Consider the following 22,471-nt stretch of genomic DNA (forward strand, 5'->3'; position numbering starts at 1 on the left):
CATCTACTTAGATTACAAATTAGGCTTCAAGTATTCAACACACAAGGAAAAAGAAACCGTAACTCCATTCCAGAAGAAACCAGAAACAAGAGTCCCTAACAACCCAATGGTGGCCAAACAGCGCTGCTTCAGAGCCCAGAAGTTTCAGCACGGAGCCTGAGGAACAGCTGCAGGGAAAGGCAGGAGGTGCACTGAGCTGGTGGGCGAGTCCAAAGCACTCACCCCACGTCCAGTTCAACCAAACTAGCTCTGCTTGTATTCATTTCATAAATCAGGCTTCTGCAAATGATTTCATGTGAAGAATGGGTGCCACTACAAGATAAAATAATCTCCTGCAACAATCTGATGACACTGAATAGGTTCTCTGATCATTTTGAAATGTCCAAGTAATGTTGTAAAGCTGTTTGGAATACTTATTACGTCTTTCTGTAATAAAGTCAAGACTGCCATGTAATTTACACTTAATTTTTTTTTATTCTGGTGTAGAACATTATCAGTGTATAACCTTTATTCTAGAGAGTAATCCAGAGAGGGGATGTCAGGAACCAACTCTTCCCAAGGCCAATCTTGTCATGCAGTAACTCTGGGGCCACACCACCCCTGGAGCTTTAAATGTATCTACCAAAAGGCTTCTGTGAGTGCATTTCTCACCACCACAATCAGAAAACACTACAGATAGCACCCCAACAAGATGACATCTGTAGTTTTAAAAAAACAAAACCAAAACAAGCTCCAGAGTGAGATTACAAATCAGTCACATGAATGGTAGCCGGTTGTCAGTTGGCCGACCCCTGCTGGGTCTTAAGGGAAATCTGTCATTGGGGCCACCTCGCCCTGGCAAAATGGGGTTCGGTCCTGGAAGGGGGCCCATTGGATCAAAACGTGGTCTGAGTGGAGGGAACTGGCTGGGTGTCTCCCCAGGCCCAGGGATGAGTGAATTGATCGGGTCCCCAACATAGGGAAGGGTTAGTCTTTCATCATATTCACCACCAATAATTCCTGGAGGAAGGAGAGAACTGGGAGGAAAAGGCCTGGGGTGCAAGGGGTTGGGATAGAATGGAATGGGGTGGGGTGACGATGGCAGGAACATCACATGCCGCGCTCTCTGAGCTTCTTTTCTTTGTTTGTGCCTCTTCTTGTACAGCTGTAGAAACACAAGAACAAGATATGGTGAGTTGGATGTTTCCCCAAAGTTCCAGTTTGCTTTCACTGTATAGACCTATATACACTTTTCTTTTCCCACACTATCGAGGCAAAGAAACCAGCGCACAGAAGAGAACTTTTACCAGTTTCTATCTGCATGAATAAGGTAGTAGTTGTGAATACAATGCCAAATGAACTCTGTTCTTTAACCACACTGCAACTGAGCAACTGTACCAATTTGGAGTAACAATACATCCAAAGGAGGGATAACTGAATGACATATACTCTCAAGACTGCAATCTAGAGCTCTCCAGCTGATGTGGAATTTTAAGTCAGCCTTTGTTGAAAGTGGAAAATCTAAATATTTGTTGAAAATGTCATGCCACAAAATATAAAAAGTTAAGGTACTGGCAGGGAAGGGGGAGCGGTCAGCACTTAAGTTCACTTTCTCACCTAAATTATGTCCCTAATGGACCTCATATAAATAACAAAAAAAAAAGATGACTATTGTAGAGGATGGAACATATTCCTAAAGAACAATACTATGTATTTTGTACATATTTGAGAACTTTCACTGAATTTTATTCTCTAGTCCTTCATCCCAAGTTTCTCAGTCCTATCAATGTCTTTTACAGTGGCATCTGCAAATAGAACAATGTAACTTATTCTTTTCATAATTTACTATTCTAACTAGCTGAACAGCTGAAGACCACTCCAGCACAAAAACAACTCTTTTTTTTTTTTTAAACAATATAAGAAGGGAGAATATATTAAGTAAAGGTGAAAACAATCATTGTGTTAAGATTTTTTTCCTATGTAATTACAAGACACTAAGGACTAAGTCTAAGGTAAAAGTTGAAAACATTTTCATTTACTAAAAATTAGCAATAAATTTAATTAAAACAGATTGCATTATATCATAATAAAAGTGGAAAATATGCCCTTAATGTATTAATTCACTAGTTATTTCTGTGCTATGAACATCAGCCTTGGTATTTGAAAATACCTACTTCTTTCCAATCTGTGTCTCGACCTCTGACAGTACCATCTACAAAGAAAAAACAAAAAATAAAGATTTAAAAACGTTTTATTCATCCAGCATTAAACCTGTCTGTCTTCAATTTTCTATCCTAAAATAGTCTACGTGGTCTAATGGACTGTTTGTACTGCAGAGAACACAAAAACGAATGGGGAGAGTTTTCAGGACATAGGTGAAGATATATGAAGCTTAGAATCTCTTTATAATAAGGCTATATTATGATTATTTCTGACTCTTAAAAAAAAGCCCACAGCTTAAAACTTCTGGCAAGCTGAGTAATTAAGACCTTGGTAACAAAGAACACTTTTTCTTGTTAACATGTCATCATGGAAATCACCTCGAAAATCCCGCAGATATAAACACCTCCACAGAAGTTGGTCATTTGAAGCAATATAGAGGTCGTGACAAACTGCAGACAAAGACAGGACAGCACGAACATCCAAAAGTCGGAAGATCCGCAGCTTCAGCTCCAATGGGAGGACCACCAACCCAAATACATCTGGTAGGTTCAGTGCTAAAAGGAAAAAGAAAATAGGTATCACTGAGTAAAGAACGTCCAGTTTTCCACATATATTCAACTGAAGTTGCCAACTTTCTAGAGAGATGATAAATTAGATGGTATTCTCAATTATCCAAGCATAACTCATCTATAACAAACTTTTATCCCTAGGTTGACTATATTACTACTACTAACTCTAAGCCCCTATTCTCTTTATGTTTTGGTAGAGAGATAAACTACTTTTTAATATAGATCAAATAACTAATTATGACAATTTCTAAATACTAACCAATGGCCTCCTTTGTTTCAAGCAATATTCAACACAACAAAAAATTCTCTATTCAACTACAGAAGATGGATAATTCATTGGCTTTCACAATTGGTTCCCAATGCTGCCACTTACTTAGCTGTGTGCCTGTGGACAAGTTATTTAAACTCAAACTCAGTTTTCACATCTGTAAAATGGATTAATAATAGTACCCACCTCACTGAGTTGAGAATTAAATGTATAAATACATATAGAGTGCTCAGAACAATATTTGGCACATAAGAAGCACTTGAGTGTTAGATTACTATTATTTGATATCTAACAGGCTGAAAAAGAAGGGAGGTACACAAATTCAGAAGCAAAATCAAGAAAGGAAAAGAATCTTTATTCCAAAGTCAAATGAAAATTTTTTTTTATTATTAGCTCATTTGAATATATGGGATACTATTTTCCACTAGCACAGATAATCAAAATCCAATACAGGGTTTTAAAATTCACATTATTCTTTTCCCTCACCACCAACCAAAGAAGAAAACTATGGTTATAATAGCCTTGACACCATTCAACTTGAGACCTAAAATATTATTTTTCTATATACAGATAGCAGATAAAAGATAGCAGATAAAAGCCACATATCTATCTACATAAATCTGAAATTATTTACCAGCCAAAAGAATATGGTAGATTATGATTCTATCCTATCATTTTCTACCTTATAATTATACTTCCCTGTCCCACTATCACCAGGTTTGGCGATTTTCACTTGTTTTATCCAGCGAAATGTGAGTGCAAGTGACATATCATTTCTGAACAAAAGCTTTAAGCACCAACACATGGTGAGGCCACTGGTCCTCTTTTCCCTGTTCCACAAGAAGAGCAAGTCCTAGATAAGGACAACTCACCACTCCTTCAGCTAAAGCTAACCTACACACAACATGTACACAAGTGAGCCACTAAGATTTTAGAATATTTTTTATTACAACACAAAGACAAAGCTGATTAATACAAGGATTTTGAGCAAATTATAAACCTCACTGAATTACAGTCTCCTCATCTATAAAATAAGAATAAAATCTACTTCAAAATTGTTAGCATTAAATAAGAATGCATGTGAAATATCCAGAGTACCTAGCACAGAGTCCCAATAAATAGTTAAAAAGAGACCCAATTTACAGGCTATACATCATTTATATATGTATTTATTAACACCTATTATGGGCCAGACCACGTGCTAGGCCATGAGAATACAACAATGACTCTCATATTCCCTGCTTTCAAGGTATTCATAACCTTAGGTAGAAAGAAGTCATGTCAAAAATTATTATATATTGAAAAAGGGCTATAATAAAGATGTGTATAAAATTCAGTAGAGGATGTGAATAGCAATTAAGGAATTAACATTTTAGAGCAGAATTGCACTAGGAGTAGAAAAGAAGGAAGAGTCACATGTCACCCTTAAACATATGTGAACTTACTATTCTTTCCAGCCATTCAACCTGTGATGATTTATCATTTCTCACCTTGTCGGGTAAAAGCGAGAAGAGGATACACTAGCTGGTCTTTGAAGAGGCGAGAGAGCTTCTGAAGATCTTTGTATACCTTGGCTACATTTTCCCCTAGAATATTTTTTAAATGAAAAATCAAAACACAAAATCAAGTGGAAAAATTTGAAATGGTGTCCTCTACTTCTGCCAAACCAAAGCAAAGTGGTAAGTAAGTTTTCACAAATAATTCCTACATAAACAGAAATGAATCAGTCTCTAGTAGCAGAGGAAGTATACAACGCGTAGCTCTGAAAGCTGAATCATCTTTAAACAAATTTCTTCCTTAATGGAACGACTGTAAAAGTAATTAGGAACTTATAAATAAAAGGATGAATGACAGTACCTAGCTTCTACACTATCTGCCGCAGTAAATACTGATTAAAACGACCTGTCAAATGAGCAGCATGTTCCTATCCAATGTAAAAAGTACATATGGAATATATTCAATTAATATAATCCGTAAACTTGTAATCTAACAGTATTAACTTTCTTCCTCCTTTTTCATTTCCTTTTTCCTTATTTAACAGAATCAGATAATCTGAGTTACATTCCTGTAAAAACTGTTCTTAAAAAACAGGTTCAGGAGTCGAATCTATTCCAGTCCTAAATTTTACCATTTATTAGCTCTGTGACCTTGAAGTAATTTAACCTCCTCTAGACCAGTTTCCTGATCTAGCAAATGAGCCTAATAACCTCTATTGCTGTAGGATGTAGAGCATTTTTACTCCCCACAGCAAGGTCCTCCATGGTACAGAGATGAATATACAGTGCTGCAGCCAAGGAATTTCAAGTTTTTCTGGTCTTTATGGAAAGACCATCTTCACAGATTTATCAAGTCTAGTTCATGCATTCTCAACAGAAACAATATTGTCCCCAACTGGACAAAAATCCTAGCTATTACATTGTTCTGTGACCCTCCAAAGAGCCACAGTATACACACAAAAATACAGTATATCTATGAAATTAAAATTTCATAAGGGAGAATGATTTGGGGGGAAAATGTGTACAAAGTCTCCTTAGGAAATTGATAATGAAAAAATGGTTGAGAAACACTAGCGCAGTATGACATTAAATGTTCAGAAACCATTATAAATATGTATTCTGATGTCTCCTTTTCCTATCAGCTTTAGTTTACAAGTTAGTCTCCCAGGCCCCCCTGGGAACTAACAAAAATCAGTGTTGAGGCCTTCAAAGCAAAGATCTACATCTAGGTAGCTTCCCTTAAAAGACACTGCTGTAAATGCCATCTCCTCATTATATCACACCATTCCCCATCTGGATTTTAAAACCACCTAAATTTACTATGAGGATAAAATGAAAAATACATCCATAAAGGCACATGTCCAGCAAAAAACAAGTACTACAAGAGACTAATTCCCTTTCCACCTCATCTCTTCTCCTTCAACTACCTAGCTGCCTCTCACACTTTGGGTTTAACTGAAAAGAGAAAGAAGAAAACTCATCTTCTTTGCATCTATTAATTTTATAGAATATAAGCAAAACCGTGCCTAAAATGCAAATTTTTGGTAAAGTACCAATCTGTATCAAATAGCAACCAAATTTATATGTTTAAGCAAACATTTTGAGTACAGTTTTTCCTTCAATAATCTTCAATAATGAAGTTGCATTGTATGGTTTCCACAAAACACAGATCTTCTCCATACTGGTTAAATATGATGCTAGAAAACTCCACAAAGATTAATTCGGAAACTATAAAGCATCAATGATGTGTGATGTATTACATACTAGTATCATTCCATAATGGCAGTATAAATATAATTCAGCATCCAAGACCCTAAGAGAAACAGGAAAGAAACAAAAACGCTGCAACATTGTCTTGAATCTGCTTTAATCTCACCCAGAAATTTTAAGTCTTCTGAACATTACCTTTCTGTTTTTTTAAAGTGAACCTCTCAAAGCTTCATCCCAAAAGTCAAATCATGGTTACATTACCTGACTCCTCTCTGCAAATAAAAGATTCTGGCAGCAGCTGCAGTCTTTTCACACTTCTAATCTCATTGTTGATTTTTAGTGTAGCTGTAAATAAGCAAAAGAAAGATGATGCAAAAGTTTTGTCATTTCTTCAATTGCCTTCACTTTTTAGCATGGACTTGCAGTCCCTGGATCCCAATATACGAAGGACACATTATACAAACAAACTGCTCTATGCTTATCTCCTTCCCTCACAGCAAAGTCCAAAGTGCAAACCTGCATCACATTAAGTAAAATCACTCTAAAACACCACTTTTAAAAACTACGGTAGGCACCTTTACATGAAACCCACTAAGTACTACCAACAGCAGCTTATTAATAACTGAAAGATATGCAACAAGGCTAAAAGGAGACAGACACAAATACATTTATTTCTGATGAGGTCACTAAAAACTCCATTTATGTTTTATTTAACCCTTGGCAATGAGTCTTCCCTGTTTATTAAAAGAATCCTGCTAGTTTTCACAGTATCATCTCTCTCTAAACCCAGAGGACCAACATTCTTGACATCACCAGAGGGTTCATTTTTAATCCTATATACAAAGGCACACTTCATCTCATTCCATGAAAGAGTCAGTGATGTGCTCGTGCACATGTTCACTGAGCAGGATGTCTCGGGTGAAGCAAAGATTTAAGGACACACTGCTCCTTTTCAAAGAACCAGGCCTGGAATGGTTCTGGAATGGCTGTCTGCCACACAAGTCTACAAATAGCTGATTTGCCAAGAATGAGTAAAGGAATAGAACATCAGAAACTAAATTATTTAGCAGCTATTCTCTATGTTAAGTACCTTAAGACTAGTAAATAAAGGTTAATATACATGTGCTGTTAAAGTGTTTTTCTAAGAAACTGAGGCAAAAACTAGAACCTCACATTTACCACTTGACAGCTGCAACCTTGCAAGTTACAATGTGATGCAGCAGTATGATGAGTTACTGTCCACCCTCTGTGCACAAGAAGGCCCAACCAAGTTACATTTGCTAAATAACTGCGATGCACTGCTGAAGAGACACTCCTAGGGCCTAGTGCCGACAGTCACGTCCTGACAAATGTGAAATACCACCAAAGCTGTTAAAGCTGAAAATCTGAGACTTCTAAATAACATTTCAAAAAATCTAGTGACAGAAAGGAACAGAAGAAATTACATAAAAGGGGACCTAAAACTGTCGTTTATTTCAAAGACCACACCAGTGTAAGTCAGTGGCTTTCAAATAAATGTTAGCAGAAAAAGCATTTTCCAATAAAATCTTACAAGGGACCTCACTAAATGAAACAGAAACACATGTTGCTCAAGTTTTAAGTAGCGACAGTGGCTCTACCAAGCCACCTCCTTGCTTCCATCTCAGCAGAAACTAGTAGCTACAGAACATGTTGAAAACCACTGAGCTAAGACATATCAAAGCCTGTCTCTGCTGCACAAAAGATGAGCTGTAACGAAAAATCAAAAATGCAGTCATTTCAATCTTACCGTACTCTCTTACTTTTAGCTAAAAGGGTAAACCTCAAAAATCAAAACAGAACAAAACAGAAGAGTCTAGTCATTCAAATGGATCTCCAGGATGTGTGATTATTAGACTATTCCGTAGACCACTGGTAGTTGGTATAGATCTCTGGGTGGCATCTGAGCTAAAATGAAATACAACAATGGAATGTATTGCTATCCCTGTGAAATTTCTTAGTATGAAAGAGGAGAAATAGAAATTCTATTCAGAGTGATTTATTTCAGGGTGGGGAGTAAGGGGATAAAACACACACATACTGAGGCCTCAGAACCCTTAGTGGTACTTCTATACATTCAGAGATGCCAAACGAGACAAAAAATGACCCCAGCTCAACCTCACCATTCAATATCTCTCAGTTCCAGACCTTGGTTAGTAAAACAAAAATTAAAAAGCCACCCACAGGTATAAAGAAAGAAAAATTATTCTTCAAAGAGTTCATATGTAATAGACTCATCTTACTCCTAGTATCACAACTCCCCTGGAGCAAAAAAACTGTCACGGTTAAGACAGCAAAGGAGTATAGCTGCCTCAAGAGTGAAGGCTGTAGGACTTCCTGGTGGCACAGTGGTTAAGAATCTGCCTGCCAATGCAGGGGACACGGGTTCAATCCCTGCTCCAGGAGGATCCCACATGCCACGGAGCAACTAAGCCCGTGCGCCACAACTACTGAGCTTGCGCTCTAGAGCCTGTGAGCCACAACTACTGAGCCCATGTGCCACAACTTTGAAGCCCACGCACCTGGAGCCGGTGCTCTGCAACAAGAGAAACCACTGCAATGAGAAGCCTGTGCACCACAATGAGGAGTAGCTCCCGCGCACCACAACTAGAGAAAGCCTGTGCATAGCAATGAATACCCAACACAGCTGATAAAAATAAATAAGTTTATTTATTAAAAGAGTGAAGGCTGCTAGCAAAAACATCAGCTTGTGTTCTATAATCTTTCAGACCCATATTATCAGTGGTCTCAGGATTAAACAAAGTTGAGACAGACTCCTAACTGTATCATGAGAACCAATCACTGAAGTGGCTATAAAATGTCTGGAGAGAAACACATAAGGATTCATAAGCTAACAAGTATGACCATGCCATCCAATTACCATTTATGACAATGAGATTTCCCAAAGGCACACAGGTGAGAGCAGCAGAGCCACCCTCGCAGAGAGGATGTGTGTACTGCAGCTTATACACGCCCCCCGACCTCCAGTTCTCCGGCATGGACAGAGCTTTGGCTTCAGTCCCCTGGGGAGTGAAATGAAAGGGAAACAAATAATGAAGAACCGTATTACTCTCAAAAAAGTTTAAAAACCCAAGAGGCCCCTAACTTGTCTACAAATAAGCATTCCATACAGTCCCATTAATAAAATTGATCAAATCATTAATATTTCTATTGATACTTATTGAGGTGCTCCTATATTGGGTGCATATATATTTATAATTGTTATCTCCTCTTCTTGGATGGATCCCTTGATCTTTATGTAGTGTCCTTTCTTGTCTCTTGTAACATTTTTTATTTTAAAGTCTATTTTATCTGATATGAGTATTGCTACTCCAGCTTTCTTTAATAAGATCCCTAGGTATTCTTAATACACATTAAAGTTTGAAAAACTTCTAAAGGGTCTCCTCTGTGAATCTCCGGCATTTATATTTCTCCTATAACTTAGCCAATACAGTATAACGGTCTGTATACTTTTCTCTCTCTCCTACTCTTGGACACTAAGCAACCTGAGAGCGGAGACAACGCACTGCACCTGACATTGGCAGACAGTTATCAAATGGATAAGGAATGAATGAACGAATGAATGAATGAATGAATGAAGGTAAGCAACTACAGCATAAGAACAACATCCATCTTTCTAACTGAATCTCATTAAGTTACTGGCAATTCAGAGAGCCACTAACCTCAAAAAATAACCTGATGAGCCATCTATCCAGTCATGCCCAATGCACACATGCTGACCACATTTTATTTACATATGATCATACATAATCTTTTGGGTTTTTTAAACCACAGTTGTCATCAATTCTATACTAACTAAAAGCGGACAAGGAAATAAAGGAGAAAAAAGGAAGGAAAAGAGAGAAGGGAACATTTACTGACCGGCTGTATGCTCACCACTGTGTTTACCACTTTACATTAATATCCGGACATATTTAATAAGGAAATCTAGAACACCATCCCTTTTCTAATGGGAAACTTTCGTCCTTTGCTTGTAGTCTTACCTGAGGTATGTAACCCGACTCCAACATGAGAAGATGTATCGATACTATCAGGGCATCACTGGGGTTAGAACAGTCAGCGGACTGATACAGGCTCTCTAATGAATGTGGCACTTGCCCTTCCACCGATTCGCTGCAGAGCATTGGTTCTGAGGGATAGAAACCTGTGCCCTCTTCCATCTCCACAGCATCTGGAATTGACTCAGCTTCAAAATTTTGACTAGGCCCTGACTGAAAAGAATAACAGAAACAACGAATTCATTAAAAAGACTTTCATTTTTTCACAGTATATTTTTGTATCCTAACTGAACTGAGATTAGCACTCAGAGCCGAAGAGCCTCGATCTGCTTCTCCATCCTGAATCCCTTATCTCCATTAATTCCGACTGATATACCAGAAACCTGGAAATCATCCTAGACTTCCCCCTCGACCTTATTAAGCCCCACCACCAATATGCTTAGTCCTCAAAGTTCCACTGAATCTATCTCCTAAAGGTCTCTAAAACCTGCCCCTTCCTACTCCAGCGGTAGTTCAGACTCATTTATCTCCTAACCTCCAGCAACAGCCTTCCCAAGTATCCCTTGACTCCTCTTTCTTGTCTTCCAATACATCCCACCCAATGCTACCAGAGCTTTTTGACAATTGAGAATCCAATTGTGTCCTATGTCCCAGCTTAAACTTGCCAATGCTTCCCCTATGCAGACAGCAGCAATGCCCTAAATTGTGCCTTGGAATGTGACCCTAAGCGTTCTTAGGAAAAAAGAGGTCTATAATCAAATAAGTATGGAAAATGCTACATGTCATAGCCACCTAACCTCACCCTCCACATTCACAAAATACATTTTGCCATTATAAAGCTCTGAGGAGTCCAATAATAACAGAAAGTATGCATAACATTTAACCAAGAAACACTATCCTCCTTAACACTCGGCATCGCCATAACACCTACTTATAATCTCATGAAACAAGTTTTTCATAGAGGACACGCTGAGAAATGCAGACTTACAAAATAAAGCCCAAACTCTAAACTCCTTAGCATGCAGGGCCCTTCATCACCTGATCCCTCACTTGGTACCAAGTTTGCGTTCCGCAGTCCCTTCCTCCCCATCCTGGTATTCCCCACCTCTTCAGGTAACAGACTACCTCTCTGCCTGGCAGAGGCCTTGATTATTGCACTTTACCACACTGTACTGCAACTTTCTGATTACACATCTATATTCTACCACAACCACAAGCTTAGAAAGGAACAGATTACGTGTCACCCATTTTTGTAACACCAGTACAGTAGCCGGCACACCGCAGGTACTCGATAAATACTTGTTGAACAAATGCTGAAGGATATCTTACAATTCTTACAATTTCATGTTTTTGACTTTAGTGTTTTCTAATTTACACCACACAAAAATCCTGTAAAACAGGCAAGACAGATGATGTCACCTTTTCATACATACTATAATTTTGATTCAGATTATATAACATAAGCAAGGTTACCAGCTAATAAAAATTTAAAATAAAGATTTCCAGACTCACAGTTCAGGGCTTTTAGACATAACACACTGCGTCAGTAAGACTCAGTTACCTGTATTAATTTTGCTCAGAAAGACTATTTCCTACGTATGTGCTCAACTCTTAATGCAAAGCACATGTTTCTTTTAAGTTCGTATTTCCATTAGAAAAGGACCTTAGGAAATTAAAATTACATGATGTGAATGAAATGGTGGAAGAATGTAAGGGAGCAAGAGGCTGTTTTTTTCAAAAATCCCTGAGGACCTGAGCCCTGGTGGCCTACAGAAAAGATCCAAATTCACTTGTTAAAACCTAGAGGTCGATGACAACCCACACTACCTAAAAATGAGGCTCCATCGTATTTTTGAGAAGGGAGAAACTACTTATTAAAACCACTTAACACCTAACTAAACTATGAATTACAGGCATACCTGGAGATACTGCAGGTTGGGTTCCAAACCACTACAATAAAGTGAATATAGCAATAAAGCAGGTCACACAACTTTTTTGGTTTCCAGTGCATATAAAAGTTATGTTTACACTATACTGTAGTTATTAAGTATGCAATAGCATGATGTCTAAACAATGTATATACCTTAATTTAAAACTACTTTATTGCTAAAAAATGCTAACCATCATGTTAGCCTTCAGTGAGTCATAACCTTTTTACAATAGTAATATCAAAGATCACTGATCACAGACCGTAACAAATATAATAACAACAAAAAAGTTTGAACTATGGTGAGAATTACCAAAATGAGAGACAGAAGTGAGCAAATGCTGTTGGAAAAATGGCGCCAATACACTTGCTCAACGCAGGGTTGCCACAAACCTTCAGTTTGTAAAAAAACACAGCATCTGCAAAGCACATTAAAACTAAGTGAAATAAAACAAGGTATGCCTGTATATATGCTCTTTGCTTCTTATGCCTAACTTTTGGCCATTTACTACTTACTGACAGTTGTCTGGGAGAGAATCTATGTGGGAAAAATATTTTAAAAGGTTACCCTAGACTGATAACGACAAGGACAGAAGATATCAGAATCCCCTTGTGAGGTTATCACACTTCACTCCCACTCCATGAGAACCACTGACGTTCTCTGAGCCATCCTGATATGATATAAATGCTTATCATATGCTTCATGCATGTGGAAATGAGAAGAAATGTTTAGTGCCACCTCTCTAAAGAGATCATCTGTCATATGCCATTAACAAATTAGTGGAACAAGTGAGTATAATGCAATTTAGAGCTAACATTAGGGTCTGATACCATGCTCTCCCTGTTTCTCATTAAAGACTCAACAGGTACTAGACAAATTCCCAAATACATTGAAATAAGAAAATTAATTTACACTTAATCACAAGAGCAAAATCTTCCTATTGTTTCAAGTATTACCTATTTTTCTTTTCCAATGCTCCATTCTACATTTAATTAGCAGATCATACTGCTTCAAGTACTTAAAGCATTATTTATGAGATTTCAAGCTCAGTTTCCACACTAAGATTTTACAGTCACCCTATACAAGAATACAAAACAACGTGCTTTTAGAACTGAAATTACTAAGGAAACCAGTAAAGTAACCATCATATACGCTATGAAAAGTTCCATCTTAATGGATGATTTTAACAGTACACAGAAGTAAAGGGAATGGATCCTTCTACCAGAATCTCTGAATGCGTCTATCAGCAAAAATGATTCAGAAATGTACTTTAAATATCTGGCCAAATATTGTGACTCATTCCCTAGATTACTTCTATGAGACAGAAGCTCAGAGAGACATAATAATTTCTGAAAAGAAACTTCGTAAAAATACTTTGAGCTTTACAAAAGCTTTTTTAACTTAATCTCTCTCGATACTATTACTAAAAATCTGGACATAAATGATTTTTATAATTCACCAATCAGCTAAAAACTATTTTTTAATATCTGTCTATACTTATGACATGATAGGCACAATGAATACTTATAAATATTTAAAGCCTGCAAAAAAAAATTAAGTTGATGTGATAAATATACACACACAAAACCATTAACAAGATGGCATATGTACTGGTATTAAAATATTAAGTGATAAAGTGATCATTTGTGCCATACAAGAAATCAAAAGGCAGGATAATAAATAATGAAGTGTTTACAAGGCAATAAAGATGATCAATACAAAGAAATTGAAGAAAATTAATGGGCTGTGGTTGGCAGGGCCTTCAAAGATGGGTAGAGATGCGGACAGGAGAGGGAGGACAGGGAGTGGGTTCCAGGCCAGGTGAACAGCAAGAGCAAACAGCAAAGCAGTCACTAGGCTGTGTGCGTGTGTGCAGGTGTGAGCGTGCGCAGGTGCTGACTGCGAGAGGGAAAATGAGGAGGAGGAGGGGTCCAGTCTGACTGGAGATGACAGTTTACAGGAGGGAAGAACAGAAACTAGCCCCAAAACGTTGTGGGGCAACTGTTCAGAAAGCCTTAAAAACCAGGTACAGGAGGACAGACAACATCTTCCTCCTCTGCGACATGAAAGGGTTGAACTAGAGATATTCAATCTTTTTCAGTTCAAAATTATGAGCCCCGGTGTACCTATGACATGGAGTTACCTAAGAGCAGGGGAACAGCATAATCAAAAATGTGCAGGAAGAAGTTGAACCCAGAAAGCAGACTGAAGAACACATACTGGAAGCCTGGAATGGAAAGGAAAAATGGGCAGGGCTTGTTAAGGGGCTGGATAGAGTCAAAAATCACTCCAAGGTTTTAAGCTCAGGAAAACAGTAGAGACATTGACAGAGGAGGAGTTGGTTTGGGAAGAAAACATCAGTGCACATATTTTCAAATTTACATTGGAATCTAGAGTCAGAGGTAACAATTTTTTTTTATTTTAAAAATTTAAAATATACACACAGGGCTTCCTAGGTGGCGCAGTTGTTAAGAATCCGCCTGCCAATGTAGGGGACACAGGTTCGATCCCTGCTCCAGGAAGATCCCACATGCTGCGGAGCAACTAAACCCGTGCACCACAACTACTGAGCCTGCACTTTAGAGCCCATGAGCCACACCTATTGAGCCCATGTGCTGCAGCTACTGACGCCCACACGCCTAGAGCCCGTGATCCTCAACAAGGGAAGCCACGGCAATGAGGACCCCGTGCACCACAACAAAGAGTAGCCCCCACTCACCGCAACTAGAGAAAGCCCGAGTGCAGCAACAAAAACCCAACACAGACAATAAAAATAAATAAAATTTAAAAAAAAAAATATATATATATACACACACAGAGGAATATTACTCTGCTATAAAAAAGAATGAAATTCTGCCATTTGCAAGAGGGGATTATGCTTAGTGAAATAAGTCAGAGAGAGAAATACAAATAGCCTATGTTGTCATTTACATGTAGAATCTAAAAAATAAAACGAATGTATATAACAAAATAGAAACAGACTCACAGATATAGGCAACAAACTAGTGTTTATCAGTGGGGAGGGGGCAAGACAGGGATATGGAATTAAGAGACACAAACTGCTGTGTATAAAATAAATAAGCAACAAGGATATATCGTAGAGCACAGGGAAATATAGCCATTATTGTGTAATAACTGTAAATGGAGTATAATCTATTAAAAAACTGAATCACCATGTTGTATGCCTGAAATTAATATTGTAAATCAATTATACTTCAATAAAAAAATAATTAAAATAAAAAAATTTTTTCTATAAGGATATAATCTGCAGTCTACTGATGATAATTATCCTGACTGGTACAGAATTCAATTGAACTATTCAGGATGATTTATCAACTACTCTATTTCTTCCCTGATACTAATACCCACCATATTGTCATCATTCCAGACATCAGATTGGGCTGCCTGTCCTTGGAATGAATCACGCAGTTGTTCATCCTGTATGCTGGACTGACTGGAGCTGGCGGCCAAATAGGGTTGGTCATTATTCTGCAGTGAGGAATGCTCTGAATCTGTGGATGAAGGTAAGTTAGGTGCTGCAATGGCATCTTGAAGAATCAAACATATCAAGTCCCCAGAAACAATCCCATATGAAGCCAAGGTCTCTTCATCTCCAGTGAGGGCATCCTTGTTGTTCAATGTAATTGCAAACCGGGTATCAGAACTGCCAAGAAAGATGGATAAGGATAGTAAGAGCTACCTATTACCATTACCCTCAATAATACATTTGAAACATATATAAGGTACATGGTATGACCCCAGCGGAACAAATGAAAACAAAACAAAACGAAGATAAGAAGAAAGCCAAAGCTTGGAAAAATTATCAAAAGTATTTGTTCTTATCGCCAAATTTTAAGTTATAGATTCTAGCCTGGGGGATAAGATCAGTAATTCTCTATCATTAATCCATGTTTTCACCAATTCTAAGATACATACTTTTTCATACTTCGCCATCTTTGAAACAGAAATGCTTCTTAAAATCAATGACATATCACAGCTTAACGAACAGCATTTTTTCATCTAGTATGACATGAGAATGTGCATCTTAGGACTGACAGCAACTGAGATTCAATAAAATATAGTCTTTTTAAAATATAAATTATATCACATGATTCCTCTGCAGAGAATCCTCCAATGGCTCCTATTTGACCTTGGAATCGAATCCTTAACATGGTCTCTAAATCCCAACATCCGAGCCACTTCTCCTACCTCACCACTTACTCGTTGTTCTCTATTCACATGAGTTTTTTACCTGTTCCTCAAACCCAGATCAACCTCACTGCAGCCTTTGGGCCTGTGCATCTGCTCTTTCAGTTCTTCAAATGACTGAGTCTTTCTCATCATCCAGTCTCAACCCAAATGTCACCTCTTGAGAGATGCCTTCCACCTGCTTCCATCACTCTATTCCATTCTTGTGTTTTATTTTTATTATAACATCACTATTTGAAAATATACTTATTTGCTTATCATCTCTCTTCCCCAACCCCTACCACTAAAATTTAAGTTTCATGAGATCAGGTACCTCGTCTGCCTAGTTCAAAACTGTAACTCCAGCACTTGGCAAATAGAAGTATTTGTGGAATGGATCCAACCAATAAACATTAGATGGAAATATCAAGATGAGGCTGAAACCAGGTCTAACTATTCAATATCCTTCTGGGACAGGTAGCTTATGTTGGTTCCACGTCTTAAATGAATATTCATAATCACAAAAAGTTAGATGAGTGCATGTAGATGACCAAGCATAAATTCATCCCTCCTACTGGTAAGTTCACCCTTCTTACTGAGGACCAGTTATAGTACCTTTCATGTGGAAGACAACACAAATCCAAAAACCCAGTGCTAAACAAGCTAAGAGCTCAAATTAGTCTGAAGCAATGAACTCCCACCCTTGCTGCATCATAGATTATCTGACCTTGAAAGAATAATCATCATTTCACTACATAGTGGTGAGGAACAATTAACAAACCATGTAGAACATTTTATAAGACATTTACACTCAGCAATGCTAACTTCATTAGCTTTTTGAGAGGCTAACAAAAGGATGAAGTCCTTTGAAAATCATGTTCTGTTTATTTGTTCTTACAATGCTACATTTTCAAAAGTGCTCCCAATAATTCACTTGTTTTTTCCTGTGCACATAAATACATTTTTCTTATCAATTAAAGTGTCTTTGGTAGAGAAATCCCTGAAGCTTTAGAAACTACTCCTGCTTATTAGAAAATAAGCAGCTATGCCTGTTTTCAAATGTTTTGCTAAATACTGAAAATCTGCCAACTGCCCAGAAAAACAACATCCCTTTTTTAGCAGAAAAAAAGAAAAACACTTCAAATGAACTGTGTTTTTATGGATCATTTGTCACAGCACAAGGTTGTTTTTTTAATGGTATCTAGTACAATGTTCGTTCAAATATCGATTTGTAAAATGTCGGCCTCCCCGCCCCTTTAGAGAAAAGGAAAAGCTATTTCTGAAGTAATATATGGTTTTCCAGGAGAGTGGTTAAAAAATGATCCTGTTTTCTGAAACTGTGAAAAAAAAATTAATTTCATCAGGAAATGCCACCCTAGAAACTCCAGGCCTTTGAGAATTATTTTATGGCAATCCCAGATCCACTTGCTCAGCAAGGACACTATAAAAGTAACAAAGTCATATGGACACATTTTTAAACTGCCCATTTATCATAAAATGAACATACTTTCAGAAGAATGAATTTACTTTCACAAGCTGAAGCTTAACATTTCTTCCAGTTAACCAGCTTCAACTGTAAAAACAAACCTGAAAGAGAAACTAACTTGGGCTCTTGGATAAACAAAGCGTCATTTTGCGTTTCACATCCTTTCCAGATTGTCCCACCTAATTAAAAAATAATAAAACATATATACATACACATGAAAATGCTTTAAAAAAAAAAGTGAATTTTGACAATTTGTGGTGAGATGATGCCAGCATACAAAACCCTTAGGTTTAACACCAAGAAAAAACAACAGGCTTGTCAATATAATGCTTAAAAAGAGTCACGTCAAGACCTCGTTTTCTGTATTTATGTTTTTAATTTGGATTAAAAAAAGGCTTACTTTGAACCTAATAATGTCTTAACCTGAAAAATGAAAGGGTGAGAAGTTCATAATACAGCCTCATTTTACTGAATTCCCTGAAAATAAAATGTAAGTTTTTAACAATCTTATGAAAGGAGCCGCTTAATTAACTGAAAGGTTTTCTTTTGAAGAATTCATCTAAAAAACCCCAGTGAACATCTTTTGTATCTTTTCCTCAGCACAAATTCCAAATTCGCTAGCCCAGTATTTGAAGAGGACCACCCTTACTTCTGTCCTCCTACTCCCAGGTTACTGTCCCCAGGATACCCTTTTAGAAGCAAAGCAGCCTCATCTGCAGTCGCATAAATAACAGAATTTGATCCATCATTTCTCAACGTCACTGCCCCCAAACTGCAAGCTCTCCGGGGTCATCACAAAGCCAACGTTTGGACAGTTTTTATCCAAAAAAAAAAAAGTAACATCTTGCCCAGGAAAATAATATTATTTGAAACAGACCGACACGCTGCACTTTCTAAAACTTTGTAGCGGGGAAGTCAAAGTGCCCACAGCGGCGCTTGCACATAAACACTGAGCGGAGTCTTAAGGTGACTGCAGCCTGAAGGCAGCGGTACCGGATTACCGTCGGCCTCGGATGAAGGGCAGGCTTCTAACTTCTAGTATCTTCCAAACTTTGTCGCTGAAACACTCCGACAGCTGGTGATGGTGAACTTACACCCCTGAGATCCTGGAAAGGTTTAACCCAAGCCAAACCCGTAATTTCCAACCTTCTATTTCAAAGGACGCGAGCATTCTGCATCCTAGCCTAGCCCTGGCTACGTTTACCGCAAACACGGAAGCGAAGTCTCACCCTGGAGGGGATCGGGGCCCCCGGGACGCCGGGCCATGGCCTCCGGGAACCGGAACCCCGCGAGCTCAGCCCCTGCGCCCGCTCGCCGCCCGGCCCGCGCGCGTCACAGTCCCAGGGCGCGGGCCCCGCGACGCCCCGCTCGACGCCCCGCCTCACGTGACGGCCCGGGGCCTGCCCGCGCCACCCGGCGCTCCTCCCCGACCCGCCGCGAGCCCCCGCCTCCCCGCGGCGCGTACCTGTACCCCCAGGTGGGCAGCAGGGCCTGGCGCAAGTGCGCGCGCAACTGCCCCAGCGTCGGCTCCGCGTCAGGCATCTCCAGCGGCCAGGTCCGCTTCTGAAGCCGGACCCGCAGCTTCATGGCGGCCGTGGGAGGGCCCAAGGGCCCAGGCCCCGAGGCGGCGACGGGGACGACGGCGCGGTCGGGCAGCTCCCTCCTCAGGCGGCAGCGGCCCCGGAGCTGCGACGCCCGGAGCTTTGGGGATGGCTGAGGTGTAACGGGGAGAAGGCCCCGCCAGGCTGGTCTCGGAAACAGGAGCGCTCCGCCCCCTCTCTTGAGGGCGCCCCCTGGAGCCCGCCCCGCGAGCAGGAGGCTGGCGGCCTGCGCAGAGCCGGGCCACTCGGGAACTCGCGATCGATGACTCGGCGCGCAACAGCGCCCCCCTGGGAGCGCACTGCGCAAGCGCCGAAGCTGCCGCGAGGCGAGGGGTTCGCGGCTGTTTTGCTGGTGGCTGTGCCGCTTCTTTCTAGTTGTGTGTGGAGAACGTTACCGCTGAAAGGGGTGTTGCAAACGATCCCGCTCGCCACTCTGCAGGGCCCGGGTGTACCTGGCTCTTACCCCGTTTCCTCCGTGGCGCCCGGCTTCAGCACCGTACGTGAGAAACCTTAGGTTGAACCCACGCTCTGGTAGTTTCCCCCGTTCCAGCAAAATTAAAGCAGTTTGTAGTCGGTGATCTGTGTCGGAGAGTGTCTTTGGAATCTGTCGCTGCATAACAGTCTCCCCAAAGCGTAACAGCTTAAGACAACAAACACTTATTGTCCCACAGTTTCTGTAGGTCAGGAGTTTGGATATGGCTTGGCTGTTTGGTTCTGCCTCGGTCTCTCATGCGATTACAGCGATTACAGTCAAGGCTGCAGTTATCTGAAGTCTTGACTCGGGCTGGAGCATCTCAATCACATGACTGTTGGCAGGAGGCCTCGGTGTTTCACAGCATGGACCTCCCCATCGGGCCACTTGGGTGTCCCAGTGACATGGCATCCTCACTTCCCTCAGCGCCAGTGATCCCAGAGAGACCAAGGCAGAAGCCACAATGTCTTTCATGATCTCATCTCAGAAGTCACATACCATCACTTCACTCATATTCTGTTGATCACAAACCAAGCTTTCAGTGTGAATCAACCCGAAGACATGAGAACCAGTAGAGTGGGATCATTGGGGGCCATCCGGGAGTCTGGCTACCACAGAGAGCCTAGCAATAATGAAGGTGACGCTATCGTAAATGAGGAAGAGTGCATCACCAAGTTTCATCCTTGTGTGATAACCATTTTCCAAATCATTATGAGTTGAATAAAGCTTCTCCCAATAGGTGGCAGTGCTTGTCCACATTCTGACCCTCATTCGTTAAATATGTATTCATCACCTACTTTGTGCCAAATGTTATCCTAGGTGCTGAGAAGACATGTTCCTACCCGTGCAGAGTTTGCAGGTAAGTGAATCAACTCTTGCAGTAGAGCGTGAGAAGTGTCTTGTTTATGAGAGAGATAAGAACAGTCCTGGGGATTGGGGTACGCAGGGAGGAGTTGCTGTGCCAGGAGGATCCTTGAGTGGCAAGCAATAGGGGATTGAGGAAGGGTGACAGGACCAGGGTGGCTCAGTGTGGCCAGAGTGGACACAGTGGCTCAGCGTGGACAGGCTGGGTGTATCCCAGATGAAGAAGAGCCTCGAGCTAAGCAGAGGATTTGGGACACATTCTAGAACGTATGAGAAGCCACTGAAGAGTTTTCAGCAGGGGAGGCTTTATCTATGAGGGTTCTTAGTTCTGAGCAATAGAGGCTGACTAAGCAGAAAAGGAGCATATTAAAAGGATGCTGGATAGCTCGGCGATTCTGTGGAGGCCTGGAGGAGTGACTCCGAGATAAGCTTCCAGGAATGATGCTCAGAACCACGCTGAAGAACCGGCCTGATGAGGAAACTATCATGACTGGTTGCTGCCGCCGCCCACCCCACACTGCTGTCACCACCGCCAGGAACCGCTGGGGAATGGCTGCCACCTTCAAATGCCACATGTTTTTATAGCAACAAAATACCAAGCTTCCAAAAGAGCCTGGTTCCTTACCGTGCTCACTTCTAAATCAGAGGCTCATAGGGATGCATCTGATTAAGGGAAACTGAGACCTGGATGAAAAGGAGGCTGGAATTTAGGGTCTGAACTCTTTCCTTGAGGAAGAGAGACTTATAATATTCAAATTTCTCCAAATGTAGGAAGGCTGTTCAAAAGGTGGTAGGAGGCCATGAGTTTGACAGGTGTATACCAAAAGGGGCATGGGTCAGATATGAAATGTGAATCTATTGCTGGTAGACTGTGGGAGATCAATTAGGTCAGGGGTGCTGGTAGACTATGGGAGATCAGTTAGGTCAGGGTTTCTCAACCTCAGCACTGTCGACATTTGGGCCTCCTAAGTCTTTGTTGTGGAGAACTACCCTGTACCTTGTAGGATATTTAGCAGCATCCCTGATCTCTATCCACAAAATGCCACTAGAACCACCTCTCCCTCAGTTGTGAGACGCTAAGTTGTTTCCAAACTCTGCCAAATATCCCCTAGGAGGAAACTTGCTGTGAAAACCCTGGATTAGAGACCAGCACAGTTAGGAGGCTCTTTCGGTAACTGACAGAAGAAAGGAATTGGTGGAATGACAGTGGGGATGGAGACAGTGGGATGGTCAGGGAAGATGTTTCAGAGGAGAAATCATAGAACCTGGAAAATGGCTGTATTTGGAGGCTGTACCAGGATATAGCTTCAGCTACTCGAACGGAGATCTTAAATAATAGTGACGTAAGCAAGACATACATTTATTTCTCTCTGAAATAACGTTCTTGGAGAAAGTAGTGCCAGGCTAATATTGTATATGGTGTCCATCTTTGGAGACCATCTCCCACAGTCCACCTCTTAGTACTACCTAAACCTGGGTAACTTAATATCTGTAAAACTGAAAATAGTAACAAACATATATCAGTGTAAAGATTCAGTGAGATAATTCCTTTAGTTTTTTGTTCTAAACTTCTAAGTTTGTGATAATTTGTTAGGACAGGAATAGAAAACTAATGCGCCTGGGATCTTTGTCTCAATCCTTTGCCCAATAGGGTGTAACCACCAAGATGGAGGAAGTAATCCAACCACAGGAGGGTAGGAGGGTCCTGGA

The 22,471-nt window shown here is 40.2% G+C and overlaps 1 protein-coding gene across 3 annotated transcripts; it reads right to left on the reverse strand.

The window, feature by feature from the left end:
* Positions 1-454: 454 nt before the first annotated feature.
* On the reverse strand, positions 455-19,677 carry FBXO7 (F-box protein 7). 3 transcript variants are annotated; one of them, XM_057741793.1, is made up of 9 exons: positions 19,290-19,677; positions 15,520-15,814; positions 10,208-10,435; positions 9,085-9,226; positions 6,447-6,530; positions 4,470-4,565; positions 2,520-2,696; positions 2,154-2,191; positions 455-1,144 (listed from the first exon to the last, which is right to left on the reverse strand). In XM_057741793.1, exons 1-9 carry the CDS (start codon positions 19,409-19,411, stop codon positions 755-757), a joined length of 1,572 nt encoding a protein of 523 aa, XP_057597776.1. In that variant the 5' UTR covers positions 19,412-19,677; the 3' UTR covers positions 455-754. The 3 variants fall into 3 exon arrangements, with proteins under 3 accessions (XP_057597776.1, XP_057597777.1, XP_057597778.1); XM_057741794.1 differs by having other exon boundaries at positions 15,520-15,610; positions 19,290-19,675; XM_057741795.1 differs by lacking the exon at positions 19,290-19,677 and adding an exon at positions 19,054-19,252 and having other exon boundaries at positions 15,520-15,662.
* Between the last annotated feature and the right edge of the window lie 2,794 nt (positions 19,678-22,471).

The sequence above is a fragment of the Hippopotamus amphibius genome, chromosome 7, assembly GCF_030028045.1.
Source record: "Hippopotamus amphibius kiboko isolate mHipAmp2 chromosome 7, mHipAmp2.hap2, whole genome shotgun sequence".
Lineage (NCBI taxonomy): Eukaryota > Metazoa > Chordata > Mammalia > Artiodactyla > Hippopotamidae > Hippopotamus > Hippopotamus amphibius.